Source organism: Centruroides sculpturatus, unplaced genomic scaffold, assembly GCF_000671375.1.
Source record: "Centruroides sculpturatus isolate CEXI.00-Female unplaced genomic scaffold, Cexi_2.0 scaffold7, whole genome shotgun sequence".
NCBI classification, from domain to species: domain Eukaryota; kingdom Metazoa; phylum Arthropoda; class Arachnida; order Scorpiones; family Buthidae; genus Centruroides; species Centruroides sculpturatus.
Window position 1 is genome coordinate 1,360,641 of NW_019384510.1, and position 22,409 is coordinate 1,383,049.

General features: G+C 31.7%; 1 protein-coding gene across 3 annotated transcripts in view; it reads right to left on the reverse strand.

Moving 5' to 3' along the window:
- Positions 1-4,384: 4,384 nt before the first annotated feature.
- Positions 4,385-22,409, reverse strand: part of LOC111622383 — a 36,095-nt gene continuing 18,070 nt past the window's right edge. For 2 of the 3 annotated variants that reach the window (XM_023364746.1, XM_023364745.1), the window contains exons 3-5: positions 19,747-19,811; positions 18,385-18,559; positions 4,385-6,777 (exon numbers count right to left, since the gene is read on the reverse strand). In XM_023364746.1, coding sequence (XP_023220514.1) covers positions 4,672-6,720 — 2,049 coding nt within the window. In that variant the 5' untranslated portion in view covers positions 6,721-6,777; positions 18,385-18,559; positions 19,747-19,811 and the 3' untranslated portion in view covers positions 4,385-4,671. The remainder of the gene's footprint in view (positions 6,778-18,384; positions 18,560-19,746; positions 19,812-22,409) is intronic. The other variant, XM_023364747.1, reaches the window with a different exon arrangement.

The following is a 22,409-nucleotide window of genomic DNA, read 5'->3' on the forward strand; positions in this document are numbered from 1 at the left end:
TACAATACAATTGTTTTTTTGATTGATATTTAGGTCTCAACAGAAAGAAAAATAAGTAGTTTTTAAAATCGCTGACATAGTTTTAATATGGCCCTGGGGGTCGCCAGAATTTTTTAACTTGTAAAGGGGTCGCTTATTGAAGGTTGGATAACACTGCAATAGACAATGAACTGAAAATGTAAATATATTATAACCAAAAGAAAAACTGACATTTGATGTTAAGTAGAATTTATATTAAAACAAAAATTTTTAAAACTATGCAAGAACTTTCAACAGCTGTCATTTCATGTTCAGAAGTTTGATGATCAAATGCTACTTTATGAAAGTCAAATGGTTGCAATTGAACATAGCCATGTTAAGATTTAAATACAAATCAAATAGCATCAAATTATAACACTTAGAGGCAAATAAAATAACAAAAATATTTAAAATCTAAATAATTATGCATTTATACAATGTGTGGTGGTTTAGCCACTATCCGAGGCATACCAGAAAATGCACTTGCTATACTATAATGCAGTAAACTAAACCGCAATACAATAAGGATAGACTAACCAATCTGTAGAGGGATATCCAATATTCTGAAATATCCAAAGTTGAATGATTGTTTAACATTGAAAGTCAGAGGTTTTCTTTTGGTTATATTTAGACTTGATGTGAAGCAATCAAGCAATGTCTAACTGTAAATGTATTAAACACAATAATTAAAATTGTAAAATCTTGCATCTAACATACACCATTAAGTGATACATGTTTATGAAACATGCAACGGTGTAGTCAAACATCAGGTAATCGTAGCAATTTAACATTCAGTAATTCATTTTCAAAATTTTAATGAAAAATATTAAAAATATAATAACTGATGCAAGTATGTTTGATTTGCAGAACTTCAAATTATTAATATCAGATGATAGTGTAAAAGCTATAACATAAGCTCCAGTTTTGTCATTTCTAAGTTATAAGACAGGAAAAACTACAAATTAAATTTATAATATTGCAGATTTTAATGTTTTTGGTTAAACCAGCACTTAACTCTATACAATTATATATTTCAATCAATAACACTGTTTTCATAATCCACATATATCCTTATAAGCACTATACAACATAGTATAGCTTATTTTCTTTTATATACACAATATTCCACAATACATATTTTGAACTGTGTCTTTAGTTATTCACGTAAAGCATGTTTTACATACAGCTTTAGAGATATTCACGTTGTATTTTCTGAGGTAATATCTGGAAAAAGTTAACAAATTTCTTAACCATATGAAATTATAAAATTTAGTTTTTCAAGTTACTGTTCTTGAATATTTGAAAAACCAAATTTTATAATTTGTGAAACCAAACCTACATAATTGTGAAATTTGATATCAATTCTTAAAATTTGACATGCAATTTAAGAATATGATAGTAGGTAACTAAACATACCACATGTGACAGACGGTCTCGTAAAATACATCCATTTTGTTTCTGAAAGAAACTACATTATGATTACACAATGAACTATTTATACAATGAACAAGTAACACTAATACTAGAAGTTATAATTTATGTATGCAATGCACGCTTGATCCATAAAACATAAGGGAAAATGACAACTGAATCATCATACTCAGCAAATTTTCATATAAAAATGTTATAAATAAAACAAGTAAGAATAAACATTAATAATTAATAATACTTGTCAATGTTTTCAATTGAAAAGAATATAAATGTACTAAATTTAAAATTAAAATAATTGCAAACAGAATTTATAGTGTATATAGAATATACATTTTTTGAACTTTCCCACTATTATAAGAAACTTTAATCATCCTCAAATGCTCCTGAATGTTTAAATGTTCAAAGCTCCTGACAACTGATCAGGAAAATCTGAAAGTATTTACATTACTACATTCCACTATACCTTTAAAATGCAGTCTACTATTTTTGGCTAGTTCTCTAACGTTTCAGGATTGATGTAAAAATTTTTTAAAATTTTTTACATCAATCCTGAAGAAGGTCTATGAATTAGACCGAAAACGTTAGAGAACTAGCCAAAAATAGTAGACTGCATTTTAAAGGTATAGTGGAATGTAGTAATTAATAATGCAGTTAGAGATTTAATAATAGTATTTACATTGTTAATAAAGCAACTTTTTACTTCAAAATTTATCTAGATATTTTATTGGAAGAAATTGCTAGAATTTATTTTAATACTCTAATATGATGTCCTAAAATATTCTAAAAATTCATTAAATATAATAAAAAAATATTATTTAATAATAATAGAAGAAAATTTAAATTATTAGAATGGTTCTAAGCATCTTTGCACATCTTCAGGAGTATCTAACTTCCAAACATGAGTATTTCTGCTCAAATTCAAAAATTTCTGTCATTCAAAAATTTTTTGTTTCTATGCAAGTTCAGCAAGCTCAATCACACACAACCTTGAATAGCATCAAAAAAAGGTTTATTCAACTTAAAAAATTGATGTTTTTGAACAGTTTTAATGATTTTTCATCACATTTATTTACCAAAAATCAAACATTTACAAATATCAATGAACATGTTGCATTCATGTTGCATTGTTTTCTGCACATGTCACAGAGGTGTAGTAGATTTAAGTTTATTTTTATATTTAAACTCTCAGAATAAAAATACAGTGATACCCCAAACTTACGCAATAGGTGGGACCGAGCGATAACCGCATAAGTCGAATTCGCGTAAGTTGGGGTATAATTTCGCAATTTGTGTAAAATCCAAGTTGAATGTATGTAAGCTAATAAATGTTCTCGTTAATCTTATCTCGTCTTTTGATTCGTTTATGGTTACAAGAAATCACCACATAGATGTCTCTCAAGTCTCCGTAGATGTAACAAACACAGAAGTAAATAACACAAAATAAATTGTAGCTATGTATCGATTCCACGCGATACGTCCGAACATGTAAGCTGAACAATAGTATGGGGGGAGTGAGTAATCAACAGTTGCGTGGCGCTCAAACAAAATACGAATCAACGAGATTTGAAAATCGCGTAACTCCGGGTTTGCGTAAGTCGAGGTATTACTGTAATTGAATGCTACATATCTGTTAATATTTGTAATGTTTAGTTTTGGAACATAAACCTGATGATCAGTAAAAGTGATCAAAAGCATTAGTTAGCTTTCTAAGCTCAATCAATCTTTTTACTGTTATTTAAGATTTTGTGTAATTGAGTATACACTGTAGCAGTAAGATTTTTGAATAATAAAACAGATTTATTCTTCCACACTATTGCACAATTCAAAAAATTATCTACATAAATATCTGAATGTCTATTGTGATGCATTATCCCTTATTCATATTTTTATTGGGTAATTCAGAAACTAATTTCATTTTTTTTACCACTAGACGGATTAGTCATATTTTTCCCACCATTTTCATTCTAAACCATATTATCATTATATATTTTGACAGCTAGCATTTTAAGGCTTATTTGTAAAAAATTTTGTTTGATTTTGTGCAATTGTTTATTTTTTGTGTCCCATCAAATATGGAAGATCGAAAGCAGCATTTTTGGCATATTTTGCTCTTTTATTACCGAAAAGGTAAGAATGCTGTTCAAGCGAGAAAAAGATTGTGTGACATGTATGGAGAAGAAGTATTGACAGGACGACAGTGCCAAAATTGGTTTACAAAATTTCGTTCCGGCAATTTCAATATTGAAGATGCGCCACGTTCTGGACGGCCAGTTGAAGCCAATGAAAACAAAATAAAGGTACTGATTGAAGCAAACTGCCAAATAACAACACGTGAAATCACTAAGAGATTAAATTTGTCAAATTGAACTGTTTATGATTACTTGAAACAAATTGGTTTCATTTCAAAGCTCGATATATGGGTTCCACATGTTCTTAAAGAGAGATGCTTTCTTTGGTGGGATTTTAAGGAAATTGGTTTTTGGAGCTTTTACCAGACAATTTAACAATTGATTTGAAAGTGTACTGCCATCGAGTAAACAAATTGAGTAATATCCTCAAACAGAAAAGGCGGCCAGAATTGATCAACAAAACAGGTGGAGTGTTATACCATGATAATGTCAAATTTCACACAAGTTTGGTAACTTGTTAGAAACTGTTATAACTCAGATAGGACATGCTATCGCACCAACCATATTCACCAGATCGAGCACACTCAAATTATTACTTGTTCCAGTCTATACAAATTTTTTTTAACTTTAAGACATTTACTTGAAATAACAATGTCAAAAATCACTTGAATCAGTTTTTTGTAAGCAACAATCAAAACTTTTATGAATGTGAAATCGCGCTACTACCAGAAACGATGACAACAGGTATTTGACCAAAATGGTCACTATATAATTAAACAAAATATTTATTTATTATAAAAATATTGTTTTTTTTTTCGTGGAAAAAAATGAAATTACTTTCTGAACAGCCCAATAGTTTAAGAATGATGTGATTCCAAAATTGTTTATGAATTACATCAAGCTTGCACTGCATAGACTATAAATCAACATTTTACACAATGGACAATTGTATCAATTAAAAAAATGCTATAAAAGTATTTTGTTAAATAAAATCCTAAATATATAATAATTGAAAATTTTTTTCTATAATCAAATCAATATTGTCCAATATTAACAAAAAAAAAATAATAATAATAACTGGAAACAAATCCATTTACACAATAGATTGTATTAAATCATGATTTTCATGAATAAATAAAGTTTTATCTAATTTGGCCGGAGACAGGTTTGATTTCTTTTCATTCCATAGAATACCTTTCACACTGAATGCTCTCTCGGAAGGAATACTAGTTGCTGGAACACTTAGGATGTATTTTGCTAAACACGCCAGTCGAGGAAAAGAACTTTCGTGATCTTTCCACCATAGTAACGGGTCTTCAACGGCTGTTGTAACAGAAAGGTACTGCTGAATTTCAGCTTCTATACCCACTCTGTGACTTCCAGTATGCTTTTGTAAAAGTTCCAATTTTAATCTCTTCCAGTTAGAAGGTGGATCTATAGGTGGAGTGAGAGGATTTTCACATAAAATGTCTTCTAATTCAGTTGAAATGTAAGTTTCATACATTTTTTTGAGAAAAGACTCTTTACTGCTATTATTTTGATATAAAAATTCATCTATTGTCTGTAGACCGCGAAGAGAAGGATCAAATAATGCTGAACAAAGCTGAAGTTCACTAATAGGAAACCTTCTCTCTACAGAGAGAAGCATGCTTTCCTTAAATTTGCATAAGATCTGGCTATCCATGTTTGTTGTCTGTAAACTTGACATTAATTCAGCACGAAATAATAATGCCAAATTTAAAGAAGCAAATTTACATCCACCGAGAATCTCACTGGCAGTACGTAATGACCCTAAAACTTCATTTATTTCTTTCAACAGAGCCCATTCCATTTCCTTTAGCATCAATTCATTTAATTCCAAAATACTCAAGAAGCTAATAATAACTGATTCATATGAAATTATATTTTCCACAAGAGCAGATATACATGTCCACGTCGTGGGAAAATCTTGCATAGAATTAAAAACAGTCATATTTGGAAGTTTATGTGGTACAGCCTCTTCGAATAAAGGCAAGCGGGCATCCGCATCTAGGAATTCGCCAACTTCAATCAATTTAAGAATAATATCTTCATATTGCACACGATATTCATGAGGAAGGTCTGTAAGTCTGTACGTAAGATGCTTCACCAACAACTTTGCTTTAATTATCACTTCCATTATCTCGGGACTATTACTGATTCCATCGTGCACAACTAAATTATGCAAAGCATGTGACAAACAATTATAATAGTCAATTTTTGTCAAGGCACAAGCTTTTGATATATTTGTTCCTTCTGGGCTTATACAAATAATAAAATTATTTTTTAAATCAAATTCTTCAACTGTCTTCTTTATTTCATTTTGAATCAGTTGAATTTTATATGGATAAGGAATAACTGATGTTCGTAAATTAAAAGCTTTAGCCACGAAACTGTTACTTACAAAATGAAGAGTAAATGTAATAAATGACAATTGTTTTATAACATCAGTCCAGATATCCAACGTGAGTGATACAACTTTCGGACAATTAGCAATTTCTTTTTTCATTACCATAACTGTCATATCATAAATCTCATTAAATGCATATTTTAGTACAGACTTTGGTTCAGGTAATTCATTTCCACCAAGTATTTTGTACTTTTTTACAAATTCAACAAATCCTTGGCCATTGCTCATACTAAATGGCACCATGTCTCGACAAAACCACAGGGCAAGATCTTTGCAAATTAAATTCTTGGCCTTTCCTTTATGAGCCAATTTCAATAAATCATTATTTCTGTTGCCCTTGCTTGTTTCTCCCTGTTTTGACGTTCTGTTTGGAGACTTGTTGTTTGCATCTTTCACATGATTAAACACGTCCACTATTATGTTACCTTCTGCCAGAGGAGGAACAACATTGTGATTTTTCTTCAAGTGTAGTAATAAATTCCCTGTTGCAACATTTCTTTTGTATCTCTTCACAAGAGTTATAATGTTGGAAGTAGATGTAGGAGTGTTTGGCAAATTTGCCTGGAAACACACAGAACAATAAACATGATCGGTGTCAACACACTGTTCGTAGTCTTCCGCTTTCACAAGGAGACCAAAATATCTCCATGCAAAACTCTTCCTTTCGGTCAGTTTAATGCAGTAATATGATAATGTTTCCATTTCTGCACTCATTTTTAATCATTTAAGTGTCTTATTTTCGTATTCACATGCGTTGTGTTAACTTGAGATCTGTTTAAAAATAAATATTATTTATTTGTTAAATAAAATAGTAATTTTAAAACTAATATAATAACACTTTGAATTTTTATTATCAAATTATGCTTTAGTTGTAAATTAAATTTATTTGGATATTTTTAAAAATATTTAATGTCATTATTATTATTATTATTGTTGTTAACTGTATTTTTTATAATGCAGTATTTATTTCATTACAAAGTTTTTACAATTCCATAAAATGTAAATAGTTCATCTAATAATAATAAACTTTCAGGTATTTAAGAAATCAATCAAAGCATTGCTGATTAATATTTTCAAAGCCTTTGAAATCTCATCTTCAGTTCTCTCTTCAAACAAAACCTCTTGGTTCAAACAGAAATTTAGAGATGGACAAAAATCCCCAAAAGTATTAATCCATGCATATTAAATACTTGAGAAGTTAAGTAAACACTATCAACATTAATAATTCAATGCAACAAATTGAATAGTTAACAAGCTTGGTCAAGCAAATCTGATAGCATGCTCCACAAAAGTGAATTAAATATTAATTTTGTTTAAAATAAATTTTATGAATTCTTGGACTCAAGTAGATGTGCATGCGCATGGACATGCACAATAAATGGATTAAACGAAACATAACACTTAGGTAACGAAAGTGAAGTCACTGCATGTGCATGTGGACATCTGACAGACAGACAAAAGTCCTAACATAATCACTTCACTACGGGGCTGTAGAGTCGGTAAAAAAACACTTGACTCTGACTCCAGACTGGCAAAATTAAATACCAAGTCATTTTATGAAGGGGGACAGAGGCAATCATAGGGGTACCCTACTCTGAACTCTGAAAGGAGCCTGGGATGTTTACCCAAATACTTTTATAGTTAGTATTTTTAATATTTAACTTACATTAATATCTATTTGTATAAAAAAATTAATTTTTAACAGATATTTATTAAGAGGAGAAATGGGACAATAAAATTCTACATCTGCATACATTCAATAGCATTTACACTGCAATTTCACTCTTCCAGAAGAGTTAGTCCAACTAAAAAGTGTGTGATCTAGCTAGCTACTTCAGCCCCTTGTTTAGAAAAAAAAAATATGTACTCTGATCAATTAGTCTGGCTCATTCAGAAAAATAGAATACTTGTTTAGAGCAGGGATAATAAAGAAATGATTCAAAAATATTCAAATTCAATTAGGACAAAATAATTTAACTACTAAACACAAATACTACAAAGAACACTACATATTTAATAAATTAAATTCATGCATTTTGTATTTAAAATAAATGAATTATAACAAAATACAAAAGGATTTTAAAAAATTAATAAATATACTGTATAATAAATTTTCTTTCATTTAAATAATAATAAAAAAAAAAAAAAAGTAAATTTAAAATGTGGGAGTTGGAATCGATACATTTTTTCCGACTCCAACTCCTGTGGCCAGAAATTCCTCCCAACCCCACAACCCTGCTTCACTACTATAATGGTGTGTGCTAAAAATGACTAATTTCTAAGAGTCACTTCATCCTCAGACTCAAACCATTTTTTAACTTAATTTGTTGAATTTGATGCAGTTGAAACAGTCAAATTTATAGTGTTATATATAATTTAATAAACATTTCTTTACAAGTTAAGTAGATAAATGATGGAGAAGTATTGCAATTTTGATAGCACTGAAAAGGATTAATTTTTCTGAAAAAATAATAAGATTACTATGCAAAACAGTCTTGCCAAAATTATCGGGGTACTTTTGGGCTACATTAATAATTAATTATTAATCAATTTGATTAGAGATAGGTAGTTAAGCCATCTTCTTTTAGTGATTTTAATAATTATAGTAAATTAATTTAATTTATAAATTTCTGGAATAGAAGAATCAGCCTGGAGTGGGAATTAAACTCACAACTCCTATGTATTGTGCAGATGCATTGTCAGTTACGCTACCCAGACCACCATTCAATCTTCGTCTCCAGAACTATTAATTTAGACACAACCATTCCGATCACTTACAGCACCAACTGGGAATAAATAAATGCTCATGGCCTTTAACTCCCTTTATATATATGTGGTGCCCATCCCCCACGTTGAGATGATTTTGTCGTGTCCGATGTCATGCGCAGGCAAGAAAAAAAATGAACCGCTAGAGTTACGACGTAGCGCGAATGACGTGTCAGCTTCAAGACGATTAATAGAGAGGTTGGGCCGTCATATTCAGCCCAAAACGTGAACAGCGGACTGTCGAGCGCCGCCATCTGGTAATTCTGGACGGTCGATAATGGTGGTTGCTACTTCTAGTGTGGCAAGTAGACGATCGGCTTAAACTTCATTTTTTTGTGTTTGGGGTTAAAATTATGACCTATTTTATTAAGATAATGATTATTTAAGCAGTTATGAATAATAATGTAAATAAAAAGACGATTTTAATCCAGAAATTATTTAATTATTTAATTTTTTAGCAAGTGATGTAGAATTTACATATATTTGCCTTCATAATAGCTTATCTTAAGGTAGGTTTGTTCCACAGCATCTTCTACCATCAACAGCGTAATATGTTTGTAAATTTTCTAAAAATTAATTTTCTGAGCTGCTTTCAAATTTACATAAGCCGATACTTCCCTCGACAAAAGTATGAGGTAGTCCTGTCGTACGGTAGGAGACACAACGCTAATTAAAAATAATTGTTTAGTGTTATTAAACACCCTATAAATACCGTAATACCCCAAACTTACGTGACAGGTGGGACCAAGCGATAACCACGTAAGTCGAGGTATAATTTTGCAATTTGTGTAAAATCCAAGTCGAATGTATGTAAGCTAATAAATGTTCTCGTTAATCTTATCTTGTCTTTTGATTCGTTCACAGTTACAAGAAATCACCACATAAAGTCTCTCAAGTCTCTGTAGATATAACAAACACAGAAATAAATTGTAGCTATGTGTCAATTCGATGTGACACATCTGAACAAGTAAGCTGAACAATAGTGTGGGGGAGTGAGTAATCAAGAGTTGCATGGCACTCAAACAAAAGACGAATCGATGAGATTTGAAAATCGCATAACTCCAGGTTCGTGTAATTCGAGGTATTACTGTACTTTAAAATAGTTTAATTTGTTTATTTATCTTCACTGGTAACCCTCAATGTTAAATGTATCCACCATTTTTTCAACAAATTTCCCACGAGTCAATGCACAACGTTCACTGAGTCACGTGATGATGTGAATGTGCGCTGCAACGATATTTTCTTGGAGTTAAAACGTAAACCGTGTACTTCTGCTTGCTGTGTACAAGTAACGTTTGAACTTGGGCCACAAACTCTCTAATATCCGTTTAATAATTAGTTTCAAGATGATTTGTTTAGTGTTCATCATTTTGTAAGTTTTGTTTTATAATGACGTATATTTTAATACGATACATGTCATAAAAGTTCTTCATATTCTTTCTTAAACTGTGTTCTGCATACGCTTCTTAATGCCCAGCCCAGCCATCTTTAGACACATTTCTCCAGAGCAGGATAAGAGTGATTTAAGTAGTTGTGAATTATCGAAATCACAGAGTTTACTGATTATACTGAAACATTTAATGACGAATGAAGGGATTCTGAAACTGACTGTGATTCGCCAAAACAAAAACTTTTGATTTTGAATTAAAACAAAAACTTTTGGATAGTATAAACACTCATCTCGGAAACAGCGTAAGGGGTACGTCGATTTTTATTCCGTAAAATGATTCTAAATGATAGAAATAAGTGTTGCATTGAAGAATTGCAACTTTGATAAAATCAAAATTTTTCATAAATTTGTTTTTGATACCGACGGCGATCGGTCAAGCCAAAAGAGAATAAGAAATTTCAGTGGATTTACATTGAGGATTTTAATAAGAAATTGAAAAGTATAGAAGGTAACTTTTCCTTGAATGAGCTAATTACGATTTCTAACATTTTAAACATATCTGTTAAGGCAATAAATCAAAAGTAGCGAACAGAATTCTAGCTGATTTGTGTCTTTTGGAATCCTTAGCTCAGCATGTCTGACTTGACGTTTCGTCTGGCTCTGAGCCTGTAGCAGATGAACCAAATAAAAAAATTGAAGGTTAAGGTGAATTTTCAATGCAGTGCAATATGAATAAAAATAAAATCAGTCTCGATTCCTCTATCCAATCTGAACAAAGTTATGTTGTAGCTAGTTCTGTTTTCAATAGTGTTGTTTGATCGATGAATTCTCATTTGAAATTAATTCAGCTAGGTTGCATGAGCTTTCGAGTAAACACATAATGCAGGACTCTGAATCCATTCGGGAATATTATTTAAAGATGAAAGAGTTATGTAATTTTGGAAAAATGGATGATGGTGCTTTAATGCATTATGTGATTAAAGGGATTAATGATAAATATGCACTAACCAAGGCACGAAATGGTTAGAAGGGCTTTTCTATACTGCGACAACATTATAGACCGGGTTACTGAGATCGAAAGGATCATACAGTTAGCAGAAGCCTTAGGTTATAAGACAAATATTATAACGGGTACTGTTAGAAAATTTGAGAAGAATAATGATAAAGTCTCCAGACAAGGTCCATCCAAGTACACAAAATTTACATTCAACAAATATTTAGGAGGAATTATGAAGGAAATTGCAAGCGTTAAAGGTTCAAAGGTGATTTTGAAAAGAGCTCCCAATTTATATAAAATTCTTAGAAACGATAAAGGGGTTATTAAAAAAGTAGATAAGGCAGGTGTTTACAAAATTCCATACGAGAACCAGCAATTAGGAATAAAAAAAGATTACGTAGGAGTCACTACCAGAAACCTCGGGGTAAGGATTAGGGAACATAAGTATGATGCTAGAAAAGGGTCTAATACAACAATATTGGCCCAGATGGCGCAGGCCCAAGGATCCCTGATTGGATGGGAGGAAGCGGAAGTCGTGAGACAGGTGCACTCACCAACCTTGGCGAGGACGGCCGAAAAAATGGAGATATACAGGAGCAAACTTAAAGACGGATGCATTAATGCTAGGGATGCGGAAGGTCTTCCCTCGGCTTGGAAATTTGCCGTTAAGAAGCTTACAAGTAGCGCATCAACTGAAATATGATATTTGTTTGATTTAAAGGAAACTTATTATTAATGTTTGGTCGTCGTAGTATATTATTTATTATTTGGTATCGTTTACAATTTATTATTTATTTTTATTAATTGATATATTATCAGTTTATGGATATTTTTGAATTTTTGAACATATTGTTCCATTTATGTTGTATTCCATTTTAGTATATTCTATCCTGATGATGATCCGTTAAGTGGATTGAAAGCGTTCGATTTTAATAAAACTCCCCCAGCAAGCAATAAGGTGGTGGTCACGTTATTTGTTTATTTTTGCTGGGTACGATTGTATTCAATAGTAATAGCTCACTATAATCTGGCAATTGTGTGTGCACGTGTGTGTTATGTCTCCTAAAAAACAGTGTTTTAGTGTCCAAAAGTATTTTAACAACAATGGCATTTATTCCAATTGGACTTATAGTTCACATCAATAACCAATTTAGTAAGTTCTGTGTCTTTTCTACATTACAATATATATTTTTGATGTTTTTCTATCTGACAATTAACTGCCATAAAGTGGCACTGACGTATGTAACAGGCATTCTGTATGACAAAGATTTTAAATTTCTTTTTCTAAATACCCAATTCTCAAAAGCAGACCTAGTGTCTCTATCATTTACAATTAATCTTTTGAGTGAATGCTAGAGGAGGATGTAATTAAACTTATGAAAGTGATAAAATTCCTACACATGAAACAAATGCTCTTTGTGGATGTATGAACATAGTTGAAATTGGGTGAAAAGTCCAATGAACTTTAGCAGATGATCTACTTACAGTAAATATAAGTTTATTATAATAAACTTATATTTACTGTAAATGTATCCAGCACCTCATAAGCCATTTTGGATTATATTCTTGTAATAAGTGAATGTTGGAAGTTAATATAAATGCCCTTCTAATGAAGTAACTAATAGGCATGCTCAAATGTGGGAGGCTGAAACAAATGGCAAAGAATAACTAGAGGTGATAAATTGGACTTGTGAAGAAAACAAAGTTCCAATTTGTATCGCAATGTATTGATAGTTCCAGAAAACTAATATAACTGTTATTATTGCCATTGTCTTATAAAAAATGATGTAGACGGATAAACATTGTTTAAAACTTTAACAAAAGTTTGAAACTCCTCAAACATCCCATCCCAAGGCAGAGATGCCGATCTGAGAAAAGGGCCACCAATAGAAAAGGATTACATCCACAAGTTTCCAGAACATGTTTTTAAATTTGGCCATGAGCACATGTCTTGGCAGCCATTAAGATACCACCAGGTTAGTGCAGGTTTGCAATTTTTAGTTTTTAATTGTCTACATGCCTTATAAAACTAGTTCACATAGATATTGTGTGCTGGTTGGCTACTGTAATGGCCAGAGAGTTCTTTATAAGTGGTTTAAAGCTGTATGCAATACACACAAAAACATGATGCATTGAGATTCTTCATGTATTCAAACCATTCCAATTACATTCATTTCTGTAATGAATATGTAAGAGAATGGGTAACTGGTGATGCATGTACATCCAACTAGATAAATAACTTTGCTATCATACAACATACAAGTCCATACAGAATGACTACTTGCAGATAGTTGCAGGTTTGTGATGGCTCTACATTTGTCTAAAAACACAAATGTTTTGTGACAATTTATTAATTAAAATTTCACCTATTTTACAACTTGAAAAATAATTATTGGAGTCAAGATTCTTTTTCATTTTTTAAGTAACTTAATACATCCTGCAACCTCCAAAATAATAATTATGCTGTGTAAAATATATATGAAAAATACCATTGAATTACATAAAATTTTGATAAATAGAAAAATGTATTAAAATTTCTTGGAAACTGCTTACAACAACAACAAATAAATAAATAAATGCCTTTAAATTGAGTTAAAAATTTAAAGAAAAAATGAATGTAGATCAAACTAACTTAGAAGGTAATTTTTGTTTTTTACATAAAACATATTATAAAAATTTACAATAATAATTTGTATTAAGATTTTAAGAAACAAAAATGGTCAATACTCCGATCGTTCAATCTTTTTAGCAATTAAAAGTCCTGATTCCGATTCAATCGATGTGGGTGGAATCGTCTTTAATGAATGTAAGAGAAGACAGATGTTATGTTTTTTCACCCGTAGCCTCAAAGTTTTTTAGTTTGTTTTTGAGACTTGTTGCAGTGCTTGATAATTCAGCAGTTCATTTGTCTTAAATAATCAGGTTTGTGAAGAAAAACTTCATACTTGTTTGATTCTTGTCCAATTTGCACAACCTGGCATAATAAAGTTATTGAAGCTACTGGGCATGGTTAAAATTAAGACAGCATTGGTGCAATTATTCAAGATATTACAGATTCTGACAAGTAAAGAATTTTCAGAATCCTGCCACAAATACATATTGATTATTGACAATCTCTGACATGCCATAAGAAGCAAAAATTTAAAAAAACTAATAAATAGGCTACAAATGTATTCTGACAGTTCATGAGTTAATTATACTTTCTACTTGCAGAATTTCAACCTTAATACAAAAATAAGAAAGAAGTGAACTTTTAATAAATTTGCAGAATTTCCCAGGTTAAAAAACAGCTGGCATCCCATTAGAGAAACCCTAATTTTAAAAAAGTTTTCTGCATGATGCATGTAGTATGCTTTTTTCCTTTGTTAGAAAAAATTTAAACTTGTGTAAAAATGATTGAAAAAATACTCCTTTTATAATTTAAAATATAAAAATCATTACAATCACTAACAAAGTGAGGTGTTAGGAACAAATTTCTATTTAGTAGTTTCAAAATCAATTATATTCTCAATTCTATAGTTTTTGCAGTTCTTCAGTACCTTAATGACAGTGCAACAGTGGTGCCACAATACAGGAAAATATATGAATGGTTCATTCATATATTTTCCTGTACTGTGGCATCACTGTTTCTATGGAAATTTGTGGATATCATGGTTGCAGAGCAGGAGATGAATGGGCAATATTATGTCATCACTCCAATTTTTAAGATATTCATAATCTAAAATAAATTTTTCAAATTATCATCTGAAACAAATTACAGAATTACAATGCTATTAAGGGACTTGCTCACAAGCTTTGCCCATTTGTTAAAAAATTTTCTGATGGTTTTTAAGCTAACAAGGGAAACTTAGGAGGTTGTCATCACCAACTGCAACAAAATTTTGTGGACCTGTAGTATTTGCTCATACTTAAACTCTACCAAAGCAGCAGCACCCACTATTCAGGCATCCTTGAGAAAAATCACAATTAAAGTTTTTCTAGAACTATTAAATACCTATGAAGAAGTGCCATTCACATATTCATAGTGAGGTGTGTTTAATTAAGGCATTGCTTAAAGAGTTAATATGCAAGTTCGAATCCAATATGAAAATTTTTAATTTTATTTTTTGCATTTAACATTTAATCTTATTATTAAATTTGATGTTAAATGTTCACAAAAACTTTAAATTTGTTTAAAGAGTTGAAGAGTTGTTTAAAGAGCATAGAAAAATCCATAGTGATAGGCATCTCTGTCAATTTATAAAGGCATCATCTACGTATCTTAAATAAAATAAACAGATAATTATTGTGACATTTTCACAATACTATGCTGAAATTTTTAACCATATTTTAATTTTAAAAATCATGTGATTTCTGACAAAGACTGGAAGTTTATATATTGGATCCTCCAACCACCAGCTTTTTGCATCTAGTCTTGATTTTCATCTTACTTTGTTCTTGAGATTAAGAAAATATGACTAGATGGACGACAGTAAGAATCTATAAGATTGCAATTTCAAAACTGCAGCCCAATTCTCTCAATCAACCTTATGCTTAATTTTATGAATTACAAGGATTGATCAAATGAAACCAGTTTGAGTAAATTTATTAAGACAAATGAAACAGTATATCTGTTGGTAAGGCATTATTAAACAAGGCAATATACAAAGACCCAGAATGCAATTTTATTTGTTAAAAAGTCACCATAGGCATTCAACCATGCATCCCACTGTTTGGGGAGACAATGGATACAGTCCACAAAAACATTGTTGGTTGGTCCTTGAACCATTTGGGTGACTGCTTCCTTCACTTTCACATCAAAGTTAAAGCACTGTCCCTTAAGAGCTATTTTTAAAGGTCTGAATAAATGAAAGTGACATGGTGATGGATCAGTGCTATAGGAAGGGTTGTGCAGATCCTCCCAACCTTTTTGTGCTAAAGCATCCTGCACAATGTTTGCAACATGTGGTTGATCATTGTTGTGCAATAAAAACCAGATCACATGACAGCATACCTGGTCACTTATTTTTTGTGGCTTTATGCAGCTTGTTCAATTTTGTACTGTAGCGGTCGGTATTGATGTTCATGTGAAGGTCTTTAAAGTCCACCAAAAAGGCCCTGCAATGCCAAAAAAATGTAGTTATCATAACCTTATGGGTGGAGGCCTGTGACTTGAATTTTTTATGCATGCATTGGTGAGCCCAAGAGTTTCTATTGCATTCTCGTTCGTCTACTGGTTGGCTGAAAGTGATGGCACCATGTTTCGCCCTCAAACGGATTCCAAATAACTCCGGCCATGTTTTCATTAATCTATGCCAAAAACAAAACTTGCAAAACAACTGACCTTTTCACCTCTCATTCATTAGTGTATACTTATCATGCCATATGGGATGTCATTGCAACCCTTATACTGAACCATGTGACACAGCACAAACAGGTTTCAATTGATCAATCCTTATAAAATGAGAACAACAGACAATCAAGTACAAAACATACAATATTTAGCATTAGGAACAACTAGGCTAGATGCAAATTTAATATTAACAAACTTTCCGATTATTCAAAACAGAGATAAGCGAATCAATATAGAATTCAACCAACCGACCCACATTCAAATATCTTATATTCTAGCCACATACAACGAATATTTCATTACGAACAACAATCTTCAAAATGAACATTTCTGTACACTGAACTATATCAAACTTCTTTCCAGAATTATTCAAAACCATAACTGGAAGTAAATAAATCCTCTTTATTACAACTTGGAAACAAATATTAAATTAAAACAAAAGTTTTCTGTATAATTATAAAATTTCCAAAACCAGAGATAAATGTTAATTAGAAAATCTAAATAATATATTTTAAGATTTCTAACTAAAAAAGAAAATAGCAACTTATCCAAAAATATTCCTAAAACAAGCTGGAAGAACTAGAGAAAACTGACAAATAGAGACGTCAAAATGCATCTTTACGCAGCATCCAAGCCATTTGAGAGAGAAATTATTATAAAGTTTTCATAAGAAATGGAGACAAGCAGGACTTAACAATCTACATATAAACAAGTACATTCAGCCATGTGAAAGTTACTCACGTTACAAAGCATAAATGGCAGACAACAAATTAAGTTTCCATATTCTGAAAAATATGCAATTAGATCGTACACAATTTTATTCAATATTCCATATGAAAACATAGCTATTAATTTATCACAATGTATCCATGCAACAAGCTTAGTAAATGGTACTTTATAATCATGAATGCAAATTTGGGACAGATGCAAAAATATTTATACTAAAATTTTAGTTAAAATTTTGCATTTTTAATAAATATAAAACTACATTTTAATCCATTTGCACATCATACGAGAGCCAGAAAAGATCACAATTTTGGCAGAGGGAAACAAAAACGCACAATTTTTGACATTTCATCTCCGTTAATAATCAATACGTAAACGATTGGCATTCACGCGTTCGGAAGCATAAATTGTACAGTAAATGTCAGCTAGCGGCACATTATAGCTTCCCACGACTCGGTAAAATTTGAATTACGGGGCCCCACGTACAGTGTGGACTTCAGACATTTTTCTACAGGGGATTGTTTGGGGAAATATTTTCTTATAGCAATCGTCCCTTTTATTATCCACGCGACAATGCGCCACCGTCGTCAGCAGACTTCGGGAAACGTAGCAACTAACTTCCACAACAGCATTACAACAAGCTGTTAAAAGTAATTTCTCCAAGTTCGCACACATTTTTATAGATTTTTCGAAAAAGTAGGCCAAATATTTATATTCTGACATGATCGATTAACATTCCAAACATTTAAAGAACAGAAAATTACAGTTTTAACCATTAGAATTCCTTAAGAGAGCAAGAAGAGCAGGAGGAAGTTGGAAGAAAAGGATGCCAGTATCATTTATTATGTACTTTCCTAAATAATACGATGGATATTTATATTCTGACGGGTCTTGTCAACATATATAAAGTTGTAAAGAAGAGAAAATTACAGTTTCACCGGTCAGAATTCGTTAAGAAAGCGAGAGGATGGTGATAAAGTCGTCAGACAGGCGACGGACGCGTCGCGACAGACGACGCCAGCGCGCAGCATCCAGCATTTGAACTGTCTGGACGGAAATTTAATTTTTGGCGCATGCGAGTTAACAATTATACACAAACCTTACTTTTTATAACTCGAACGTATTAATAACTTAAAAGATATGCGTTATTATTAAAATATGACTCACCTGGAACCTCTGACGTTGCTTGAACCAATCTTCTACTTTGTTTTCATTCCGCGCGACGATTGATAAAATAAAAGTTTTGAATGAAGTGCCACACGCCGCGCCATCCACATCCTAACAACGCCGAAATCAGCGCGCCGATGTCTAAATCCGCGCCGTAACCAAAATCGAAATTTATCTAAAAAAACGCAAAAATGTCGTAAACGGAAAGTAAAAATAGCTGCGCCGATACAAAAAACCTCAACGCGACTGAAATAACTCAATTTTTTTTAATATTCGAGCCTATTCACTCTCGGAACTACTTTTAATCCACAGACCAACACCCAATTACGTCATCGTTAGTTATTTTTTAAATGGTTTAACATGTGGATTTTCTGCCGTTTTATTGTCATTATTAATGATTATTTTTATTATTATTCCTTTAACCTCTTTAATTATTAATTTGCGGATTAAAAAAGACGTTTGTTTGGACCGACGCCGATATGTCGACTGGCGCCATCGGCGGCGCCAGTCGTCAATTCGGCGTCGGGCGCCGCCGATGGCGCCCACTTGGCGCCAGATCGGCGAGAATCTTTGGCGTCGAAACCACGTGGTCACTGGCGGATTTTAATCGTGTTTAGCAAAGGATACTTTATAACATGGAAAAATGATATATCGAACGGAAATGATAGTTTTTTTTACCCACAACTTATGAATTATGTTACTTAATTTCTTCGTTTTTATAATATACTATAAGATACATAATAAATTAAACTTTAATGTGTATGTAGTCACTTCCTATGTAAGAAGATTAAAATTTATGATAAGCTAACAACTACTCTACGTAAATATCGACGATTTTAATCTTAAACTGTTGACAAATATGAAGTTACGTGGCATTTGAGGATAACATTCGTAGATTAGCTTTTGCTTTTTATAATCTGTGTTAAGTTGGGTTGGGTTGTTACAAATATAAAAAAGAAAAGAAAATCTGTGTATCTACATAATTTGTCTTTTTACCTAATTATTAATAAAGATTACATTATAATTATATTGCATTTTGCTTTTCATAACCTCAATAAACTAATTAGAATGGGTGTCAAATGGATTTACATACTGAAGTGACTTGTGTGTGAAATATGAAAGAAATCAATTGTAAATTTATTTATTTTCTTAGCTAATTTATAGCCCTAAACAGTAATTTATGATATTAACAGAAATGCAAGGTACAGTACATATCTTACATTTCACTTGTATGAAAGAAAGTGAAGATAAAAGTAAATCAATGCAGAACAAATGAACAAACTCTGTTTCATTTGATAGATTAATATTTTCAAACTTAGTTCTTTAACTATTCTAAATATACAAAAGTAACTTTAAGCTCACGTATTGTCTGTTTTCTATCATTTTGTGCAGAGGCATTATTCTGAGGATTATATACGAACATACTTCTGTAAAAAGAAATGTGATAAAATTATAATTGTCAATAAAAAATATGTTTTGAATAATATTTATTTATCAGAAAAATCTTTAAAATTTTAAAAAACAAATCAATTTTTTAGAAANTTTTTTAGCAAGTGATGTAGAATTTACATATATTTGCCTTCATAATAGCTTATCTTAAGGTAGGTTTGTTCCACAGCATCTTCTACCATCAACAGCGTAATATGTTTGTAAATTTTCTAAAAATTAATTTTCTGAGCTGCTTTCAAATTTACATAAGCCGATACTTCCCTCGACAAAAGTATGAGGTAGTCCTGTCGTACGGTAGGAGACACAACGCTAATTAAAAATAATTGTTTAGTGTTATTAAACACCCTATAAATACCGTAATACCCCAAACTTACGTGACAGGTGGGACCAAGCGATAACCACGTAAGTCGAGGTATAATTTTGCAATTTGTGTAAAATCCAAGTCGAATGTATGTAAGCTAATAAATGTTCTCGTTAATCTTATCTTGTCTTTTGATTCGTTCACAGTTACAAGAAATCACCACATAAAGTCTCTCAAGTCTCTGTAGATATAACAAACACAGAAATAAATTGTAGCTATGTGTCAATTCGATGTGACACATCTGAACAAGTAAGCTGAACAATAGTGTGGGGGAGTGAGTAATCAAGAGTTGCATGGCACTCAAACAAAAGACGAATCGATGAGATTTGAAAATCGCATAACTCCAGGTTCGTGTAATTCGAGGTATTACTGTACTTTAAAATAGTTTAATTTGTTTATTTATCTTCACTGGTAACCCTCAATGTTAAATGTATCCACCATTTTTTCAACAAATTTCCCACGAGTCAATGCACAACGTTCACTGAGTCACGTGATGATGTGAATGTGCGCTGCAACGATATTTTCTTGGAGTTAAAACGTAAACCGTGTACTTCTGCTTGCTGTGTACAAGTAACGTTTGAACTTGGGCCACAAACTCTCTAATATCCGTTTAATAATTAGTTTCAAGATGATTTGTTTAGTGTTCATCATTTTGTAAGTTTTGTTTTATAATGACGTATATTTTAATACGATACATGTCATAAAAGTTCTTCATATTCTTTCTTAAACTGTGTTCTGCATACGCTTCTTAATGCCCAGCCCAGCCATCTTTAGACACATTTCTCCAGAGCAGGATAAGAGTGATTTAAGTAGTTGTGAATTATCGAAATCACAGAGTTTACTGATTATACTGAAACATTTAATGACGAATGAAGGGATTCTGAAACTGACTGTGATTCGCCAAAACAAAAACTTTTGATTTTGAATTAAAACAAAAACTTTTGGATAGTATAAACACTCATCTCGGAAACAGCGTAAGGGGTACGTCGATTTTTATTCCGTAAAATGATTCTAAATGATAGAAATAAGTGTTGCATTGAAGAATTGCAACTTTGATAAAATCAAAATTTTTCATAAATTTGTTTTTGATACCGACGGCGATCGGTCAAGCCAAAAGAGAATAAGAAATTTCAGTGGATTTACATTGAGGATTTTAATAAGAAATTGAAAAGTATAGAAGGTAACTTTTCCTTGAATGAGCTAATTACGATTTCTAACATTTTAAACATATCTGTTAAGGCAATAAATCAAAAGTAGCGAACAGAATTCTAGCTGATTTGTGTCTTTTGGAATCCTTAGCTCAGCATGTCTGACTTGACGTTTCGTCTGGCTCTGAGCCTGTAGCAGATGAACCAAATAAAAAAATTGAAGGTTAAGGTGAATTTTCAATGCAGTGCAATATGAATAAAAATAAAATCAGTCTCGATTCCTCTATCCAATCTGAACAAAGTTATGTTGTAGCTAGTTCTGTTTTCAATAGTGTTGTTTGATCGATGAATTCTCATTTGAAATTAATTCAGCTAGGTTGCATGAGCTTTCGAGTAAACACATAATGCAGGACTCTGAATCCATTCGGGAATATTATTTAAAGATGAAAGAGTTATGTAATTTTGGAAAAATGGATGATGGTGCTTTAATGCATTATGTGATTAAAGGGATTAATGATAAATATGCACTAACCAAGGCACGAAATGGTTAGAAGGGCTTTTCTATACTGCGACAACATTATAGACCGGGTTACTGAGATCGAAAGGATCATACAGTTAGCAGAAGCCTTAGGTTATAAGAGAAATATTATAACGGGTATTGTTAGAAAATTTGAGAAGAATAATGATAAAGTCTCCAGACAAGGTCCATCCAAGTACACAAAATTTACATTCAACAAATATTTAGGAGGAATTATGAAGGAAATTGCAAGCGTTAAAGGTTCAAAGGTGATTTTGAAAAGAGCTCCCAATTTATATAAAATTCTTAGAAACGATAAAGGGGTTATTAAAAAAGTAGATAAGGCAGGTGTTTACAAAATTCCATACGAGAACCAGCAATTAGGAATAAAAAAAGATTACGTAGGAGTCACTACCAGAAACCTCGGGGTAAGGATTAGGGAACATAAGTATGATGCTAGAAAAGGGTCTAATACAACAATATTGGCCCAGATGGCGCAGGCCCAAGGATCCCTGATTGGATGGGAGGAAGCGGAAGTCGTGAGACAAGT